This window comes from Hevea brasiliensis, chromosome 12 (genome assembly GCF_030052815.1).
Source record: "Hevea brasiliensis isolate MT/VB/25A 57/8 chromosome 12, ASM3005281v1, whole genome shotgun sequence".
In the NCBI taxonomy this organism is placed as follows: Eukaryota; Viridiplantae; Streptophyta; class Magnoliopsida; order Malpighiales; family Euphorbiaceae; genus Hevea; species Hevea brasiliensis.
Genome location: NC_079504.1, coordinates 23,732,297 through 23,749,253, shown reverse-complemented (window position 1 = coordinate 23,749,253; position 16,957 = coordinate 23,732,297). Strand labels below are relative to the sequence as shown.

The window sequence follows — 16,957 nt, the reverse complement described above, 5'->3', positions numbered from 1 at the left end:
TCATAATTGTGGTATTTCAATAACAACAATAATTATAAAGTCAAGCAAAAGCTAAGTATTTCCAAGAGTCACAAGGCAAAATATCAAGCATGTCATCAACAGCATTCTAAAGCAACACCAACAACCCTTACACCATCAATAAAATAAAAGATTTTGGCTAAGATCTTTTCACTACTTTATGTTGCATCAAAAGTCCTAAAAAATTTTAATCAAATTTTAAATTGTATTGAAAGTTGTTAGGCAAAGCATCAAGCAAATTCAATTTTAATGACATGAATTACTGCACTTCAAAATGCTTCTTCCTTCTGTAACTCTTCCGTTCTTAATCTGTCACTCTAATGATCCATTTCTTCCGCTTGGTCCACTCAAATCTTCTTCCCTTCATCATAATGGTCCATGTTTTTAAATGTTTCATTTTTCATTTCAATTCTTTTTCAAATATTTTTATAAAATTTTTATTTTTTTACTTGATTAATTTCAATGTTTCAATTTTTTATTTTTTCCAAAAATAAATTTTTTTGTTTGAGCAAAAGTTGGTGTATGATTGCTTCTCTGCTAGCCTTCTTTTGTCCAAAATATCATGTGATTTGTTGATAGATCTAATAATGTGCATCTGAGCTACTTTCAAAATAAAAATTATATCCAAAAATATAACCATTCATGGATGGATCCAAAATTCTTAAATATGAGTCAATATTATAAACATATATTAATGCATTAATATTCCCACTTTAATTAACATTTAACTAATTAGTTTAATTTAATGATAAAAAAATTGTGAGCACATTTTTTAATGTGGGGGCAAATTAATACCTTTAAATATGGGGCAATCGTGAAATTTGACACTGAAAATTATTATTTGAAAGAAAATTTGAAGGTAGCGGGGACAAGTTCCCATTGCCCTCCTACTGAATCCGTCCCAGTCATTTATAATCTTCCCTTATTAACATAAAATACAGTTATTCATTTATGATATTACAACCAGGTTATTGCATTAGTATTTTCTGGCTGGAATGTAAAAGGAAAAGTGTAAAAATTTCATGCTAGCACCTAAAGCTTGATATAACCATTGTTGATCATCCACTCCAGGCTCCAGTGGTTGTTCGCATTCTTAAGAGTCCAGTAAGCCCAACCAAGAGTTGCACGCCCATATACTTCTAATTGGGCCTTACCAAATCTCTGGTAATCCGCTTTTGTTGCCCCTGAAACTTGCCACTCTCTCCTGCCAAACCAATCATTTATGTGTATGTATATGCACTCATTAATCCACAGACACAGAAAGCAAAGCTCAGTTATGAGAAATAATGAATTGACGGGTCCCTACCAACCAAGGCGACAGGGCCATTTGAAGCGGTGACATTGTTCAACTGAGCCGACCGATTAGTGTGGACGAAATCAATGTTCTGTTGGACAGTCATGTTGTCAAATATATCAGAGTAGAGATTGTAGTAATGGGCATCAATTACAGCTCCAGCTAAGGCACTTGCGAGAGGGAATAGCTCTCTTGGTTCAGATGGTCCTATCCTGTTTGACATAACCACATAAGCATTTGAGGAGTGCTTGCGAAATGCATTATAACCAGACTTGTAATACTTGATCAAGCTATCTAAAGTTGCTCCTGGCGAGAGAGGCTAGTTTATGAGCTCAACTGCGTGCAGGCTTGGGCTCTTGGCGTACCTCGCAGCGAGAAACTCTATGTTTGTTAAATATTTGAATCTGTTAAGCCCCATTCTTGAAGGCCATCTCTGGAAGAGATGTGTTCAAAACCATTTGGAGACGCAGGGGCTTCATGTAAGACAATTACAACGTTCAACTTATATTTCCTGCAACCAATATGCATTATTGAGCGTTGGGGCTTAATTTTCTATTTGTTGGATATTTATACACCTTAGTGTAGTGTAGGTAAGAAATTTCCTCTGATATATCTAGAGGTATTGTCATTCACTTTGCCATCGTGTGCAAAATTATTTTAATTTAAAAAATATTTTTCAAACCACATAGGAATGGAATATATATATATATATATATATATATATATATGATAATCTTGATATTTTATATATAATTAATGGTTAGCACCAACTATCTATCTATTTAGATGATAATATTATTTCAGTCACTAAATTTTAATTTGTTAAAATAAAACTTCTCAAACTTTAACTTTAATTTTATTTTAGAAAAGTCTTTTTAATTATAATAACAGATTTCCATTTTTTTTAACTAACACTGAATTGATATTTTAATCAAAATAAATCTATAAATAAATATCATATTTTATTATTTTAAATTTTATTATTATGATATTAATATATTTCCAAATTGCTAGAAATTAAACTTTAATTAATAATAAATTATATATATTTAATAATTTTATTAATAAATGTAATTAAAAATGATATAATTTTATTGATGATAGTTATTAATTAATTTAATCAACATAAATGTATTAAAGAGAAAAATTAAAAAGAAAAAAAATAATAAAATGATAATTTTATTATTTTTTTTAATTTAAAAATCTATTATTACAGATCAAGAGAACTTTTTCTATAATAAATTAAATTTAATAAATTTTATTTAACAAATTAAAGTAAAGTATCTAAAATGAAATAACCACGTAAATTAAGATATAATTATCCTAATTTACTCGCATTCATTAGTTATAAGACAGTACATCCCATCATAAAAATATCTTTCCATTCTCCAAATGCTTTCACATTATACTTAATTAAAAAAAATTACAGAAGCTTAATTATAAATTTATATATTGAAACTATATTTTCAAATTAGTCCAATTGCACTACATTTTTTTTTATTTTAAACTATTAAGACTTATTAAAGTGCAAAAATTTCATTGGTTAAATTTTAAAAATAATAAAAAAATTACGTATTTTTAATGTAAAAAACATATATTTTTTTTAAAAAATTATATTACTTATCATTCGTATAGATAAAACTAAAAAAAAAATTCAGACTTAGAAAAGTAGTGCAATATGTTAATAATTTTTTTAATTGTCAATAATGAAAATTTTATTTTGTAATTACATGAATTTTCATTATTTTTTAAAATAACTAAATTAATATATAAATAAAATATTTTTTGTTAAAATATTTTAATAATTTTTTCATTATTTTTTAACTTGTGGAATTGATGAATCGATAAGATTTTATCTTTAAAATATGTAAAAAATAAAAATAAAACTTTTATTTTTCATTGAATAATACAAAATTATAAAGATTCAAAAAAATAAAAAAATACCTTAAAAGTTTTTACTTTACTTGTAATTCTCTCATAAACATGAGCATGCTATGATTAAAAAAATAAGAGAGAAGTAGGCAATATTTTATTTTAATAATTATTAATAGATAATAATTTTATTTAATCATTATTAATAGATAATAATTTTATTTAATCATATAATGCAAAATGTTTTCATTATAATTTTTTTTATTTATCAGTCATTTTATTATAATAAATATAACAAAGAAAATAATATTCACAGAGAGGAATGACCTTGTCTTAAAATTATTATTTTATTCATAAATTTTAATTTAAAAAAAAATCTTTGCTCAGATTTTTAAAATTAAATTTTACTATATATATATATATATATATATTTATTATTTTTATAATTTATATCTTAATTAAATCATCTTAAATTAAATTTCTCCTTTCGTCACAGTTAATAACGGTGATATCTGTAATGTGATGACAAACGCTAGTTTTCCTGCAACAGTGAAGGGTCCTCCCAAATTTTATGTCAAAATTCTAGGATCCTGTACTGGGCTCTTCAAGACAGACAAGAAAGTTGCAGATAAAAGAGAGAGAAACAAGATGCAGAATTGTATTAATTTGCAATTTGATGGATATGGTGGAGGAGAAATGGCTACGCAGAGGAAGATATTTGGCTTCACATTGATGTTTTTTATTTGGCTAGTGACCTGCTTTGTTCTTAAATTCTTGGAGCTACTAGGCATAGGGTCCTGCTTTTGCGATTTCACTATCTGGGTCTTCTTATGCGAGCGAGACTTATCGATGGCAGAATGGGAAGCTGAGAGCTCCTTAAGTTGAAGAAAACAAGTTCAATTTGGTATGGGCAATAAAGAACTTTCCCAGGAAGAGATTTTGCATTCTTTCATGTTCATCTGCTAAAATGACTTTAAATTACCTTGACGGTAAATTTGCCATTAATTTTTCTTTTTTTTTATCAATCTTTCTAATAGAGTCGAAGATCAACTACCAGTAAATTAGACATCATTTAAATAGAGGATAAATTTATTAACTGAAGTAAAATATAAGAATCAAATCATTATTCAAAATTTAAAATATATTCAGTGATTTATCCTTCCCTCTTATTACCATAAAATACAGTTATTCATTTATGATCTTGTAATCAGGATATTGCATTAGCATTTTTCGAAAAGGAAAAGTGTAAAAATTTCACGCTAGCACCTAAAGCTTGATATAACCATTGTTGATCATCCACTCCAGGCTCCAGTGGTTGTTCACATTCTTAAGAGTCCAATAAGCCCAACCAAAAGTTGCACGCCCATATACCTCTAACTGGGCCTTGCCAAATCTCTGGTAATCCTCTTTTGTTGCCCCTGAAACTTGCCACTCTGCCACCCACTCTCCTGCCAAACCAAATATATATACATGTATATGCACTCATTAATCTATAGGCGCAGAAAGCAAAGCTCATTTATGAGAAATAATGAATTGATGGGTGCCTACCAACGAAGGTGAGAGGGCCATTTGATGTGGTGACATAGTTCAGCTGAGCCGACCGATTAGTGTGGATGAAATCAATGTTCTGCTGGACGGTCATGTTGTTAAATATATCAGAGAAGAGATTGTAGTAATGGACATCAATTACAGTTCCATTTAAGCCACTAGCGAGAGGGAATAGCTCTCTTGGTTCAGCTGGTCCTAGCCTATTTGACATGACCACATAAGCGCTTGAGGAGTGCTTGCGAACTGCATTGTAACCAGCCTTGTAATACTTGGTCACGCTATCTAGAGTTGCTCCTGGTGCGAGAGGCTCGTTTATGAGCTCTACTGCGTACAGGCTTGGGCTCTTGGCATATCTCGCAGTGAGAAAGTCTATAACATCAACTGTTTGTTGTATAGTTGCATCTGTCAGGCCCCATTCTTGAGAGCCATCTCTGGAAGAGCTGTGTTCAAAACCATTTTGAGACCCAGGGGCTGCATGTAAGTCAATTACAACGTTCAACTTATATTTCCTGCAACCAATATGCATTATTGGGTGTTGAGGCTTAATTCGAGATGGGAAATTAAACAACTGATCTGATAGTAAACAAAGTAATTTTACATACTCTGCCCATGAGAAGGCATTGTCTAACGCTTGAAGGGAACCTCCGACATAAGGCTTTGGAGGTGCTGGATCGCTTGCTATCCACCAACCAACGGGTATTCTTACAGCGTTTAGTCCGTTTTCAGATATGAACATGAAATCTTTTTCCACTATGAATGTCCTCCAGTGTTCCTGAAATGGAGCATCATCAAATTTGCAAATTTTAGGCTAAATTTGGCGCCCTTCTATGACCTTTGAAAATCTGACATTACATTAATTAATAAAGTGCATGCTTTGGATCTGATCCTTGCTCCTGGCCACAAATTCTGAAATAGTTCAGCATGCGATGCTTAATTAATGTTAAGCTAAAGATTCGAGCAATATACCCTCATAACTTGTGGGGCTAGTTTCGGGCCATAGCCGTTGGCGACTTGGAACTCTCCCTGCAGCCTTCCAGAAATTCCCAAGACAAATACCGATGGATCATCGTCTCCCCATGTGCTGTCACCTGCATAATCAGCAGTCACCAGCTCCTCTGTTTTCACCTGCAATTGCCAACCGGCTAAGTAAATGGAAATTATCCATAGTAAGAACGAGAGATAGCAAGCTACCTGCAAGAAGAATCCATTGGAAGCTTTTATTCTGACGCGACTAGAATCATTTGAGTTTTTCACAATCTCAAATGTCTCTGATCTTCCTGTTGTACTGGAGATAGCTACCACGTCAGTCCTATTGCCACTGGTGTCCAATCCCACGAATTGTTTGTTAAATACCCTGAAGTTGAAATGGGTTTCATTGATCCTCCACAACTTCAATCACAACACACGATATATGTTAATTACAATCACTACAATGCATAAAAACCAGAAGGAAACTGAAGATGGTAACTTAATTACTCTAAATGTTTCCCAGCCTGAGGCAGACGTCCGATTTGCGACTACGATGGTTCCTCCACCTAACTCAGCGCAAAGATACTTGCCAACTTTGACTGATTTAAACTGAAGTCCAGTTCCATCCTGGAAATAATTAACATTTTCAGGAAAACCAATGTTAGAAAACAACCTCTAGAGGGGCTGGTAAAACAGAAATGACAATGCGAAATATTGTTAAACGATAATGCACAAACCAAGAAATCTTTGTTTGGGATGCCATCAAAAAGAGAAGGCTTGATCCATCCTTCTGTAACAAGCCAGCCTCCAAGATTTACTGCTTTAATTTTAAAGCTGGGATTTACTCTCCCATGGGAGAGAGATACCATTAAAGCTGATAAGACAATGGTTAGTAGCTGTTTCATAGAGAAGACCGCCATTTTTTCTTGTTTAACTTTGATGTGCCGGCCACAACATTTTATAAGCACGTATACATAAGAGCAAATGGAAGAGGCGAAGTCAATATCTAGAACCTTTGACCAATCGCATGGTTGAATCTCTTTTGTCAAAATTTCATCGCTGTTAGGATGAAATATCGATATACAGCTTTGATTAAAATTTTATTGTCAAAAAAATTAAATATACGAGTTTCATATAATTATATAATAATAAATTAAATTTAAGTAAAAATTTATGCACGATTGAGAGTGTACAATGGAAGGTGAAAACCCCCACTTGCCGAATTAGTGGAGTAATCAAGATAATCTTGGAAAAGCATATTGGAGCGGTTGTTCAATCATCATTTAATTTTGGTATTAACTAAATGCTTTGCCTAATTACTCCACTTTTTGCTTAATTAATTACCTTTTTTTTATTTTTTATGTTGGGCAGCCAATAAGTTGACTTCATATATGGATGATCATTCATTTTGCTTTAATTAAGATTTATTAATGAACCTAGCTAAAAATTTTGAAGTTGACTTTCGAATTTAAAGGATCAAAGGTTGAATTGAACTCCTTCAATTTTGTCTAGGGTTTATTATGAAAAAGTCATATATCTAACTTTACCTGTATTGGGACCACGGAATTAAAAAGGAAGGCTTCACAATTGGGCAGATATAATATATGTAAAAATTAATATTTATAATATCTGAGCTTATTTTAAATTAGATTAAATTTTATTTTTAATTATTTAAATTCATCTTAAATTTAATTATCATTACAAAATAATGTTTGAATTCATTTAAATTTATATATTTTAATTAATAATCTTAATAAAAATATATTTTTTATTAAAAATTTATATTTTAAAATTTATAATTTTACAAAATATTTAAGATTTATTAATTTAAATTATATTATATAAAATTTATTAACATTATTATAAAATAATCATTTTATATTTAATTAAGTATTTATATAAACAGATTCAAAATAATAAATATTCTATCCATAAAATCTAAATCCAACCCGAGTATTATTTACTAAATTCAAATTTGTCTTAAAGTCGAATACATATTACTTGAATTCGTTGTAATAAGATTCGATCTTATCAAATATGGAAAAAAAAAACTTTGAATTTAGCAAAAATTATGTAAATCTCTATAAAAAGAAAATGGCTTAATGGTTAAAAAAATTTAAATATGTAACACCCCTGATTTTTTATATATTATTATTGGGCTTCGTGTAGGTATCCTCAATTCGCGGAAATTCGGCGGTTGTCGGATTCGTGAATTTCGGCGAACAGACCACTCTGGGAAAAGTCTCCGAATTGGATCAAGGTTTTGGCTACCCCACCATTGTCAGGCATCCCGAGCGCGTTCCCGAAGTCGGAATCGGCAAAGGTAAACCCGAACCTTGCTTTTTCGTAATTTTCTAGTGCTTAAATAGGATTAAAAATCCATAAAATATTTTTGGTAGCTTAGAAAATTACGATTCTTTTTGCAATAGCTTAGTAATATTTCTAAGGACCGCGGGGCAGAGTTTTATAATTTTTAGAGCTTATTTGAGCAGTTTTTGCAAAAATGATTAATTATAAGGACTAAATTGAAATTTTACATATTGTGATGAATGATTGATTTGATGGGCCCAGGAGGGGCTGTGTGATGTGATTGAGTTGTGGATATATGGATTGTGGATATAGAAGTGTGTTTTGAGCCCTTTTGCAGGTTGGGTAGGTCCTAGGTATAAGGGAGACTCTGCCGGATTTTCGGCACGACTTAGGACGTATTGGGTCTTTTCTTGATTTGTTTTGAGTCATTTGTATTAAATAATTATAATATAATTTTCAGGTGAGCCGAGACAGCCTTCTTCCTCCGCCCAGCCGCCACAGTGATTGCCGTCAAGTCTGTGAGTAAAATATTAATTTTAATTGTAATTTCGATATTATTATATGTCAGCATGCCCATGCATCACTTATATGCATATAATTATGTAGTTAAACTCTAGGCACGATTTATGTTGCATTGATAACTGTTAAAGTGCCATGAATGTTGTTGCGGTAATTTGGAGCAGTGTGCGTGCGTTGGCGTGCGTGTGATGTGGTGTGGACTATGGATAGGACGGGTAGTCACGGCTTGAGTTCTTCCCTGGGACCCGATCCTTCGAGGGGTAGTCACGGCTTGAGTTCTTCATTTGGGACCCTCGATTTGGTTATTAAGTGGAAGTCCGAGCTGAGTTCTTCGCTGGCACCAGGTTGGATTTAAGAGAGCTGTATAGGGGATCAGCTCCCATATATTATGATTGATGTTACAGGGTGCGTGAGTGCTCCAAATTTACCTTTTTGATGTTATGATGTGAAAATGTTGTTGATGTTGCATTTCACTCTACAGGGTGCATTAGTTTTAGATAGTTATAGAGATTATGGTTAAAATTGATATTTTACTCTCTGAGTCGAACGCTCACTCCTGTTCAAAAATTTTTACAGGCCACAGGAGGATATTTTATTCTGGGTTAACCTGCTTTTCTACTTCGCAGGTTGTTTATCAATATTTGTGTAATTTTATTTACTCCTAGAATTTTCGCATGTGTTAGAAGTATTTATTGATTATGGTCTGTAATATTATTATCATGTTGGACCTGTAAACTTATAATGATATGCATGTTTGATGGATTGGATGAGGGAGCTGAGCTCCCATTTATTATTATGAGGATATGAGTATGTGGAGGGTGAGCTGAGCTCCCCAATTGAGTATTTATTGTGTTTACAGGTCGGGTGAGTCGAAAACTCCCCGTTGGAAAGTCCATTTTATGGCCGGACTCTGTCCGTTTGTTTTCTTGATACTGGGCCCAAATGGGCCTTAGAGTTGGGTTAATGAACAGTTAGGCTTACTACGGGCCTCGGGGGCTTTAGGCTGGCCCAGGTCCTAGTGCCGGTCCGGCCCATAGGTTGGGTCGTGACAAATGTGGTATCAGAGCTTAGGCTCCAGATTCATAGGGAAAAATTATCTAAGTGTTGGGAAGAGTCTACTAGGAGTCACATGCGGAGTATAGGATTCTGTTTCGTCTTTTCCTGTAATTCTTTGTTTCTAGATTCTACGTTATGCCTCGGGAAATATAAGATTACCTCAGTTAGTGTCTTGATTTTCGTGGAGTACACAGAAATGTGAAATAGAGTTAGTAGACATGTGAGATCTATCATGAGGATACGTACTCCAAGAAATGTTATATTTTTGTCAGTATGGGTTTAAATGGTGTGCCCATTTCGTGTAAGACACGAGTACATAAAAGTGAGTCTTAAAAGTACAGTTGCCCTAGATAAGGATGAGGATACCACTACTGGCAGTCATCAGTAGATGACCCAGTCAGAATAAGTTTGTGATAATAGAAGATTCAGGAGAGATAAGAAATTAGGAGACCTAGTCTGTCAGGACGTATCGTAGTAACTATACAATGTTCTCGATGTCTGCTCTGTAAGCTGCAGATTACAGTACCGACATGAGATTATTGTGTAGAGCTGCGTGCATCCCCGTGGTGCTCCATAATGAGGGTGTTTGAGATGGCTTCTGTTTTGGTACATTTATGCCAGAACAGAGTTCTATATTTGCAGAGGAGTTGGGAACTCTTGGCTAAGAGTCTAGAGTTAGAATATTGAAAGGTCACAGTTGGGTGATAACTAGAGTCAGTGACTCGATTACTGACATGAGCTAGAGTTACATCAAGAGTTGCCATCGGACTGAGGTTTGGACTAGTTGCAAAGTAAAGGTGACAATTATAGAGTGTTAATAGTATATCTTTTGTGTATCAAGATGGAATAAAGTACAACTCTACTACCTAGAGAAGGTGAAACTATGAATTGATGATTTATAGAGCTATGATATGATAAAAGAGTCATTAACTTGACATGGTTACGGCAAGGTGGTAGATGTAGTACCTTTGTTGCGCAAGTTAGGATATAGTCCTATCTTTTGAGAATGGATCAAGGTTATTACGATAATGATGACTTATGGAATAGTGTCCCGGATGGGGTGTAGAGTGTGATAGAGAGTAGTTGGCTCGGGTATCACGGAGAGGATACAAGTTCCATTATAGGAATCATATATAATCGATCACGATGGATGTAAATCCTTTGAATTGGATGACGGGTTTGGGTGCCCGAAATCTTAAGTTTTGGAATTGAGTAAACATGGAAAATAATAATAATAATAATAATAATAATAATAATAATAATAATAATAATAATAATAATAAATAATAATAATAAATAAAATTACTATGAGAATCGGTTCTCGAGGTAGTAAGGGTATTATGTAAGCTAAAGGATAAGAATAGAGATCATACAATAAAAGTATGACTGTAATTTCTTTGAGTTCCTTTCTAATTTCAAATTATTCAAAACAATAGTATAATCTAATTATAATAGTGTTAAGAGTAATAAATTAGCGAAGATAAATCACAGAAGGCCAATGGATAAAGAAAGTGCAGAATGAAAGTTTGGGCAATTGATTGCAGATGCAATATAATCTAAATGCTAGTGGAAGTACTAGCTAGAGTGGTCAAAGGGCCAAATCTGAGTAGCACAGACATATGATCACGCGATAGAGACTCTGAAAGATATAGTTAGCAAAATACGGCTATTATGTTAGGAAGAAGAATGGAACCAGGGATAGAATAGTCAAGTTCTATTTTGGGTAAGACAAAGGAAATAAATGAAAGGACAACCTAAAGAGCGCATAATAAAAGGAACAAAGTTAAGATATAGGATAGGCTAAGTGTTATTCTTGGCAAGGAGAATGACAAGGATGGAAAACCCAAAATGGGACCACATTAGTGAGAAAAGTGATGGAGGTATGGAATACAATAATAATGAGTAAATGTTAGAAGGTGTGCGATGGTATTGCGGACTACCTAAATAGGTAGAGAAAGAGAAGTTAGTAAGCAGTAAGTTGAATAAAAGTTAGTCTAAGGGATCAAATAGGTATGATGAGAGGAAAAGAATGATAGATAATGACACATAGGTTTTAGGTTAGACTTTTGAGATAGTGAGAAGGTAGTTATATGAATGTCAGGCAAACATTTTTAGTGTGATCAACAGAATCACTTTATAGTGAAGCAATAACGACAGGACAATAGTAGGGGTAGAACGAAAAGTGACAAGTCTGGATGGTTATAAATCACTAGAAAGTTCAAGGATCAAATTAATGACCCTAGATAAGGGTGGAATTAGTGTTGGAAGAATTTATTAGTGAGAGAAATCTTTCAGAATCAACAAAAGTTAAGGGCACAATAAAACGATGACAGATATGAATCATAGGTCGAGTATAAGTAAAGTTAATAAATTATAAAATATTATGTCAAGAAGGAAAATGGTACAGTAAAGGGTTCATGCAGATGATACCTTATAGGTAGAGCATAATTGTGCTAGGAGATGATGAAATTTGGAGAGAAAGACCAAGAAACTTAGGTGAAACGTTATAATATAACAATCGGGTGTAGTTGAATATAAGAGGATATTTTCTTTCTTTTCAAGTTTAGCTTGTACTTTTGGTTCTAGAAGGTTATATAAGGAACAGAAACTGAGTCAAGGAGACCTAGTTATTGAGAGTTTAGTGGGCACAAATTCATACATAATTTCCTGATATGAGAATGACAGTAAGTGCATACCTAGTATTAAGTATGAAAGGACGAACAGAGTAATGACAGGAGTTAAATTGAGTTAGCTACTAAGGCTTGCAACTGTTTTAAACTATGAGCTGGAGGAAGTACTATTTATGGTTGAGATTCAATAGATGAAATTGTTGCTGATGGGTAATTTGAGGTTGAAGTTTAGAAAGCTATGGGCAGTATATATGATTATATTAAGGAGAATGAACACGTGAAGTATCTTGTTTGGAATTAAGGCATGACACATATTTCCTAAAGCCGTGTTAGTTCAGATGGAACTTATAGTTTATGAGGCTCATATTCATCCAGGATAAGCAATTTCCTACTAAGGCTGATAGGGAATGATAATGTTCTGATAGTTAAGTTGGAAAAAAGGGGATACAAGAAAAAAAAAATTTCTATGAGTAATTATAAGTGTTACATAAGGTGAAGAATGTCTTTGGTAGGAGTAAATCATAGGGTTAGAATTCTTGAAGTAATGAAACTAGTATTCAAGATAAGACTAAGAAATAAAAAGAAAGTTAAAGTTGATGATGGGATAGACATCTTTGAAGGAAAAGGTGTAAGGATGAGATAAGACTAAAATTAAGGAATAAGTACAGCAGGTTGAAATGATACCAACAATACCAAAAATAGGAAAATGGAAGTGGATAAGATGCAAAGGACAGGAAGAGAGTTCGATAGAGTCAGTTATAATGATGAGGATAAGGAGTGTCTAACCACTTTGTGTTAACACTACCTATGAGCGGTGAAGGATACACTGTGTACTGTGACGCCTCCAGAGTTGGCCTAGGGTGTGTTTTGATGCGGAATGGAAAAGTAGTGGCTTATGCTTCAAGGCAGCTGAAGAGGCATGAGCAGAACTATCCCACCCATGATTTGGAAATGGCGGCTGTAGTCTTTGCACTAAAAATCTGGAGACACTACCTGTATGGTGAAGTGTGCGAGATATACACCGACCATAAGAGTTTGAAGTACATCTTCCAACAGAGGGATTTAAACTTGAGACAGAGGAGATGGATGGAGCTTACGGAATACTATGATTGCCCCATCCAGGTACCACCACAGGAAGGCCAATGTAGTAGCAGATGCTTTAAGCGAGAAAATCTTACAGCGATTTGGCGCACATTTCACAGAGAAGAGACTGATTCGGAGGTACATGAGTTGATGGATCAAGGTTTAATCCTAGATCTTTCAGATGAGGGTATTGTTGGCTCACTTTTGGTGAGGCGGACTTGAGGGACAGAGTTAGAGTTTCCCAGCACAGAGACCAACAATTGATGAAGATTATAGAAAGAGTACAGCAAGGTGAAGGTGGTGAGTTCGGATTTGCCAATGATGGCGCCCTAGTGCAAGGTTCTAGGATATGTGTGTCCGATGTGGAGAACCTATGGAATGAAATCATGCTTGAGGCACGCTACACACTGGACAGTGTCCACCTGAGTTCCACCAAGATGTACCATGATGTGAAAGATAGCTATTGGTGGAATGGCATGAAGATAGACATAGCAGACTTTGTGTCCAAGTGCTTGACTTGTCAGAAGGTGAAGTTTGAACACTAGAAACCGTCAGGGAAGCTGCAAGAGCTCCCTATCCCAGAATGGAAGTGGGAAATGATCACTATGGATTTTGTGGTAGGTTGCCTCGTACCACGTGAGGATATGATTCGATATGGGTAATTGTAGACACTTGACCAAATCAGCTCACTTCTTACACCAGAAGACTACATACTACGTGGCACAGTATGCGCTCTACATTCGAGAAATAGTCGATTGCATGGAGTTTCGGCTTCCATAATATCTGACAGAGGGCCCCAGTTCACTTCTTGATTTTGGAGAAAGTTGCAGAGGCACTTGGCACACAGTTGAACTTTAGTACGGCTTTCCACCCTCAGACAGACGGACAGTCCGAAAGGATAATCCAAACACTGGAAGACATGCTTCGCATGTGTGTTTTGGATTTTGGAGGTCAATGGGATGATCAGCTAGCTTTGGTGGAGTTTGCCTACAATATGATTATCACTACAGCATAGGAATGGCTCACTATGAGGCACTCTATGGAATAAAGTGTAGGTCTCCTGTGTGTTGGACAGAAATGGTGGAATCGAAGGTGCATGATGTAATACTAGTTCAGTAAACTTCAGAGATAGTTCATTTTATCAGTGAACGACTTTCGATGGCGTAAGAGTTATGCGGACCCAGACGGAGGATGTGGAGTTTGCGATGGGCGACTATGTATTCCTAAAGGTTTCTCCAATGAAGGAGTCATGAGATTTGGAAAGAAGGGCAAGTTGGCACCTCGGTATATTGGACCTTTTGAGGTTCTTGATAGAGTTGGAGCGATTGCCTACGGTTGGAGCTACCACCCAACCTCTCTCACGTTCATCCGTGTTTCACATCTCCATGCTCAGAAATACATTCCCGATCCTTCTCATGTCTGCAATTGGATGTGATAGAGCTAAAAGAGAACTTGACATTTGAGGAGCGACTGTAGCCATAGTGGACTACCAAGTGAGGCAGTGAGATCAAAGCAGATCCCTATGGTTAAGGTTTTGTGGAGGAGTCGATCGGTGGAAGAGGGCACTGGGAGTTAGAGCGGGATATGCGTAGCAAGTACCATATCTGCTCAATGTATAATCATGTGCTTTATTCGCCTTGTGTAAAATTCGAGGCGAATTTTACGTAAGGGGGAAGAATGTAACACCCACGATTTTTATATATTATTATTGGGCTTCGTGTAGGTATCCTCAATTCGCAGAAATTCGACAGTTGATCGGATCTGTGAATTTCCGACGACAGACCACTCTGAAAAAGTCTCGGGTGGATCGAGGTTTTGGCTACCCCACCATTGTCGGGCATCCCGGCGCGTTCGAAGTCGGAATCGGCAAAGGTAAACCCGAACCTTGCTTTTCATAATTTTCTAGTGCTTAAATAGGATTAAAAATCCATAAAATATTCGTGGTAGCTTAGAAAATTACGATTCTTTTTGCAATAGCGTAGTAATATTTCTAAGGACTGCGGGGCCGAGTTTTATAATTTTTAAAGCTTATTTGAGCAGTTTTTGCAAAAAAGATTAATTATAAGGACTAAATTGAAAATTAACATAATGTGATGAATGATTGATTTGATGGGCCGGGAGGGCTGTGTGATGTGATTGAGTTGTGGATATATGGTGTGGATATAGAAGTGTGTTTTGAGCCCTTTTGCAGGTTGGGTAGGTCCTAGGTATAAGGGAGACTCTGCCGGATTTTCGGCACGACTTAGGACGTATTGGGTCTTTTCTTGATTTGTTTTGAGTCATTTGTATTAAATAATTGTAATATAATTGTCGTGGCCGATGACCCTTCTTCCTCACTCCGCCCACAGTTGATCATTCAAGTCTGTGAGTAAAATATTAATTTTAATTGTAATTTCGATATTATTATATGTCAGCATGCCCATGCATCACTTATATGCATATAATTATGTAGTTAAACTCTAGGCACGATTTATGTTGCATTGATAACTGTTAAAGTGCCATGAATGTTGTTGCGGTAATTTGGAGCAGTGTGCGTGCGTTGGCGTGCGTGTGATGTGGTGTGGACTATGGATAGGGCGGGTAGTCACCGCTTGAGTTCTTTGGGACCCGATCCTTCGAGGGGTAGTCACGGCTTGAGTTCTTTTTGGGACCCTCGATTTGGTTATTAAGTGGAAGTCCGAAATGAGTTCTTGGCACTGAGTTGGATTTAAGAGAGTCAGATAGGATCGGCTCCCATATATTATGATTGATGTTACGAGTGCGTGAGTGCTCCAAATTTACCTTTTGATGTTATGATGTGAAAATGTTGTTGATGTTGCATTTCACTCTACAGGGTGCATTAGTTTTAGATAGTTATAGAGATTATGGTTAAAATTGATATTTTACTCTCAGAGTCGAACGCTCACTCCTGTTCAAAAATTTTTACAGAGCCAGGATGATATTTTATTCAGGTTAACACCTTTTCTACTTCGCAGGTTGTTTATCAATATTTGTGTAATTTTATTTACTCTTAGAATTTCCGCATGTGTTAGAAGTATTTATTGATTATGGTCTGTAATATTATTATCATGTTGGACCTGTAAACGTATAATGATATGCATGTTTGATGGATTGGATGAGGGAGCTGAGCTCCCATTTATTATTATGAGGATATGAGTATGTGGAGGGTGAGCTGAGCTCCCCAATTGAGTATTTATTGTGTTTACAGGTCGGGTGAGTCGAAAACTCCCCGTTGGAAAGTCCATTTTATGGCCGGACTCTGTCCGTTTGTTTTCTTGATACTGGGCCCAAATGGGCCTTAGAGTTGGGTTAATGAACAGTTAGGCTTACTACGGGCCTCGGGGGCTTTAGGCTGGCCCAGGTCCTAGTGCCGGTCCGGCCCATAGGTTGGGTCGTGACAAAATATTTTTAAATTTTCATAATTACATCTCATTCTTTTAATTGTAATAATTTTTTATAATTTCAAATTTCAGTTGTAATCTTTTCAATGATCAAAATTGAAATTGAGACATCTACAAAATAATTAATTAGAATGAAAATATTATTATTATTTTTTTAATTCTGAGATCTACATATTAAAAAATAATATTTAATTAATTTATGGACCTAAAGTTAAAAGGTATTTTTATCTTTATTAGTTATCATATAAATTTCTCAA

At 34.9% G+C, this 16,957-nt stretch overlaps 1 protein-coding gene across 1 annotated transcript; it reads right to left on the bottom strand.

The window, feature by feature from the left end:
• Nucleotides 1–4,307: 4,307 nt before the first annotated feature.
• Nucleotides 4,308–6,641, bottom strand: LOC110672744 (probable glucan 1,3-beta-glucosidase A). The gene is made up of 7 exons (XM_021835607.2): nt 6,439–6,641; nt 6,209–6,328; nt 5,924–6,121; nt 5,699–5,857; nt 5,335–5,504; nt 4,733–5,241; nt 4,308–4,632 (listed from the first exon to the last, which is right to left on the bottom strand). Exons 1-7 carry the CDS (start codon nt 6,619–6,621, stop codon nt 4,451–4,453), a joined length of 1,521 nt encoding a protein of 506 aa, XP_021691299.2. The 5' UTR covers nt 6,622–6,641; the 3' UTR covers nt 4,308–4,450.
• Between the last annotated feature and the right edge of the window lie 10,316 nt (nt 6,642–16,957).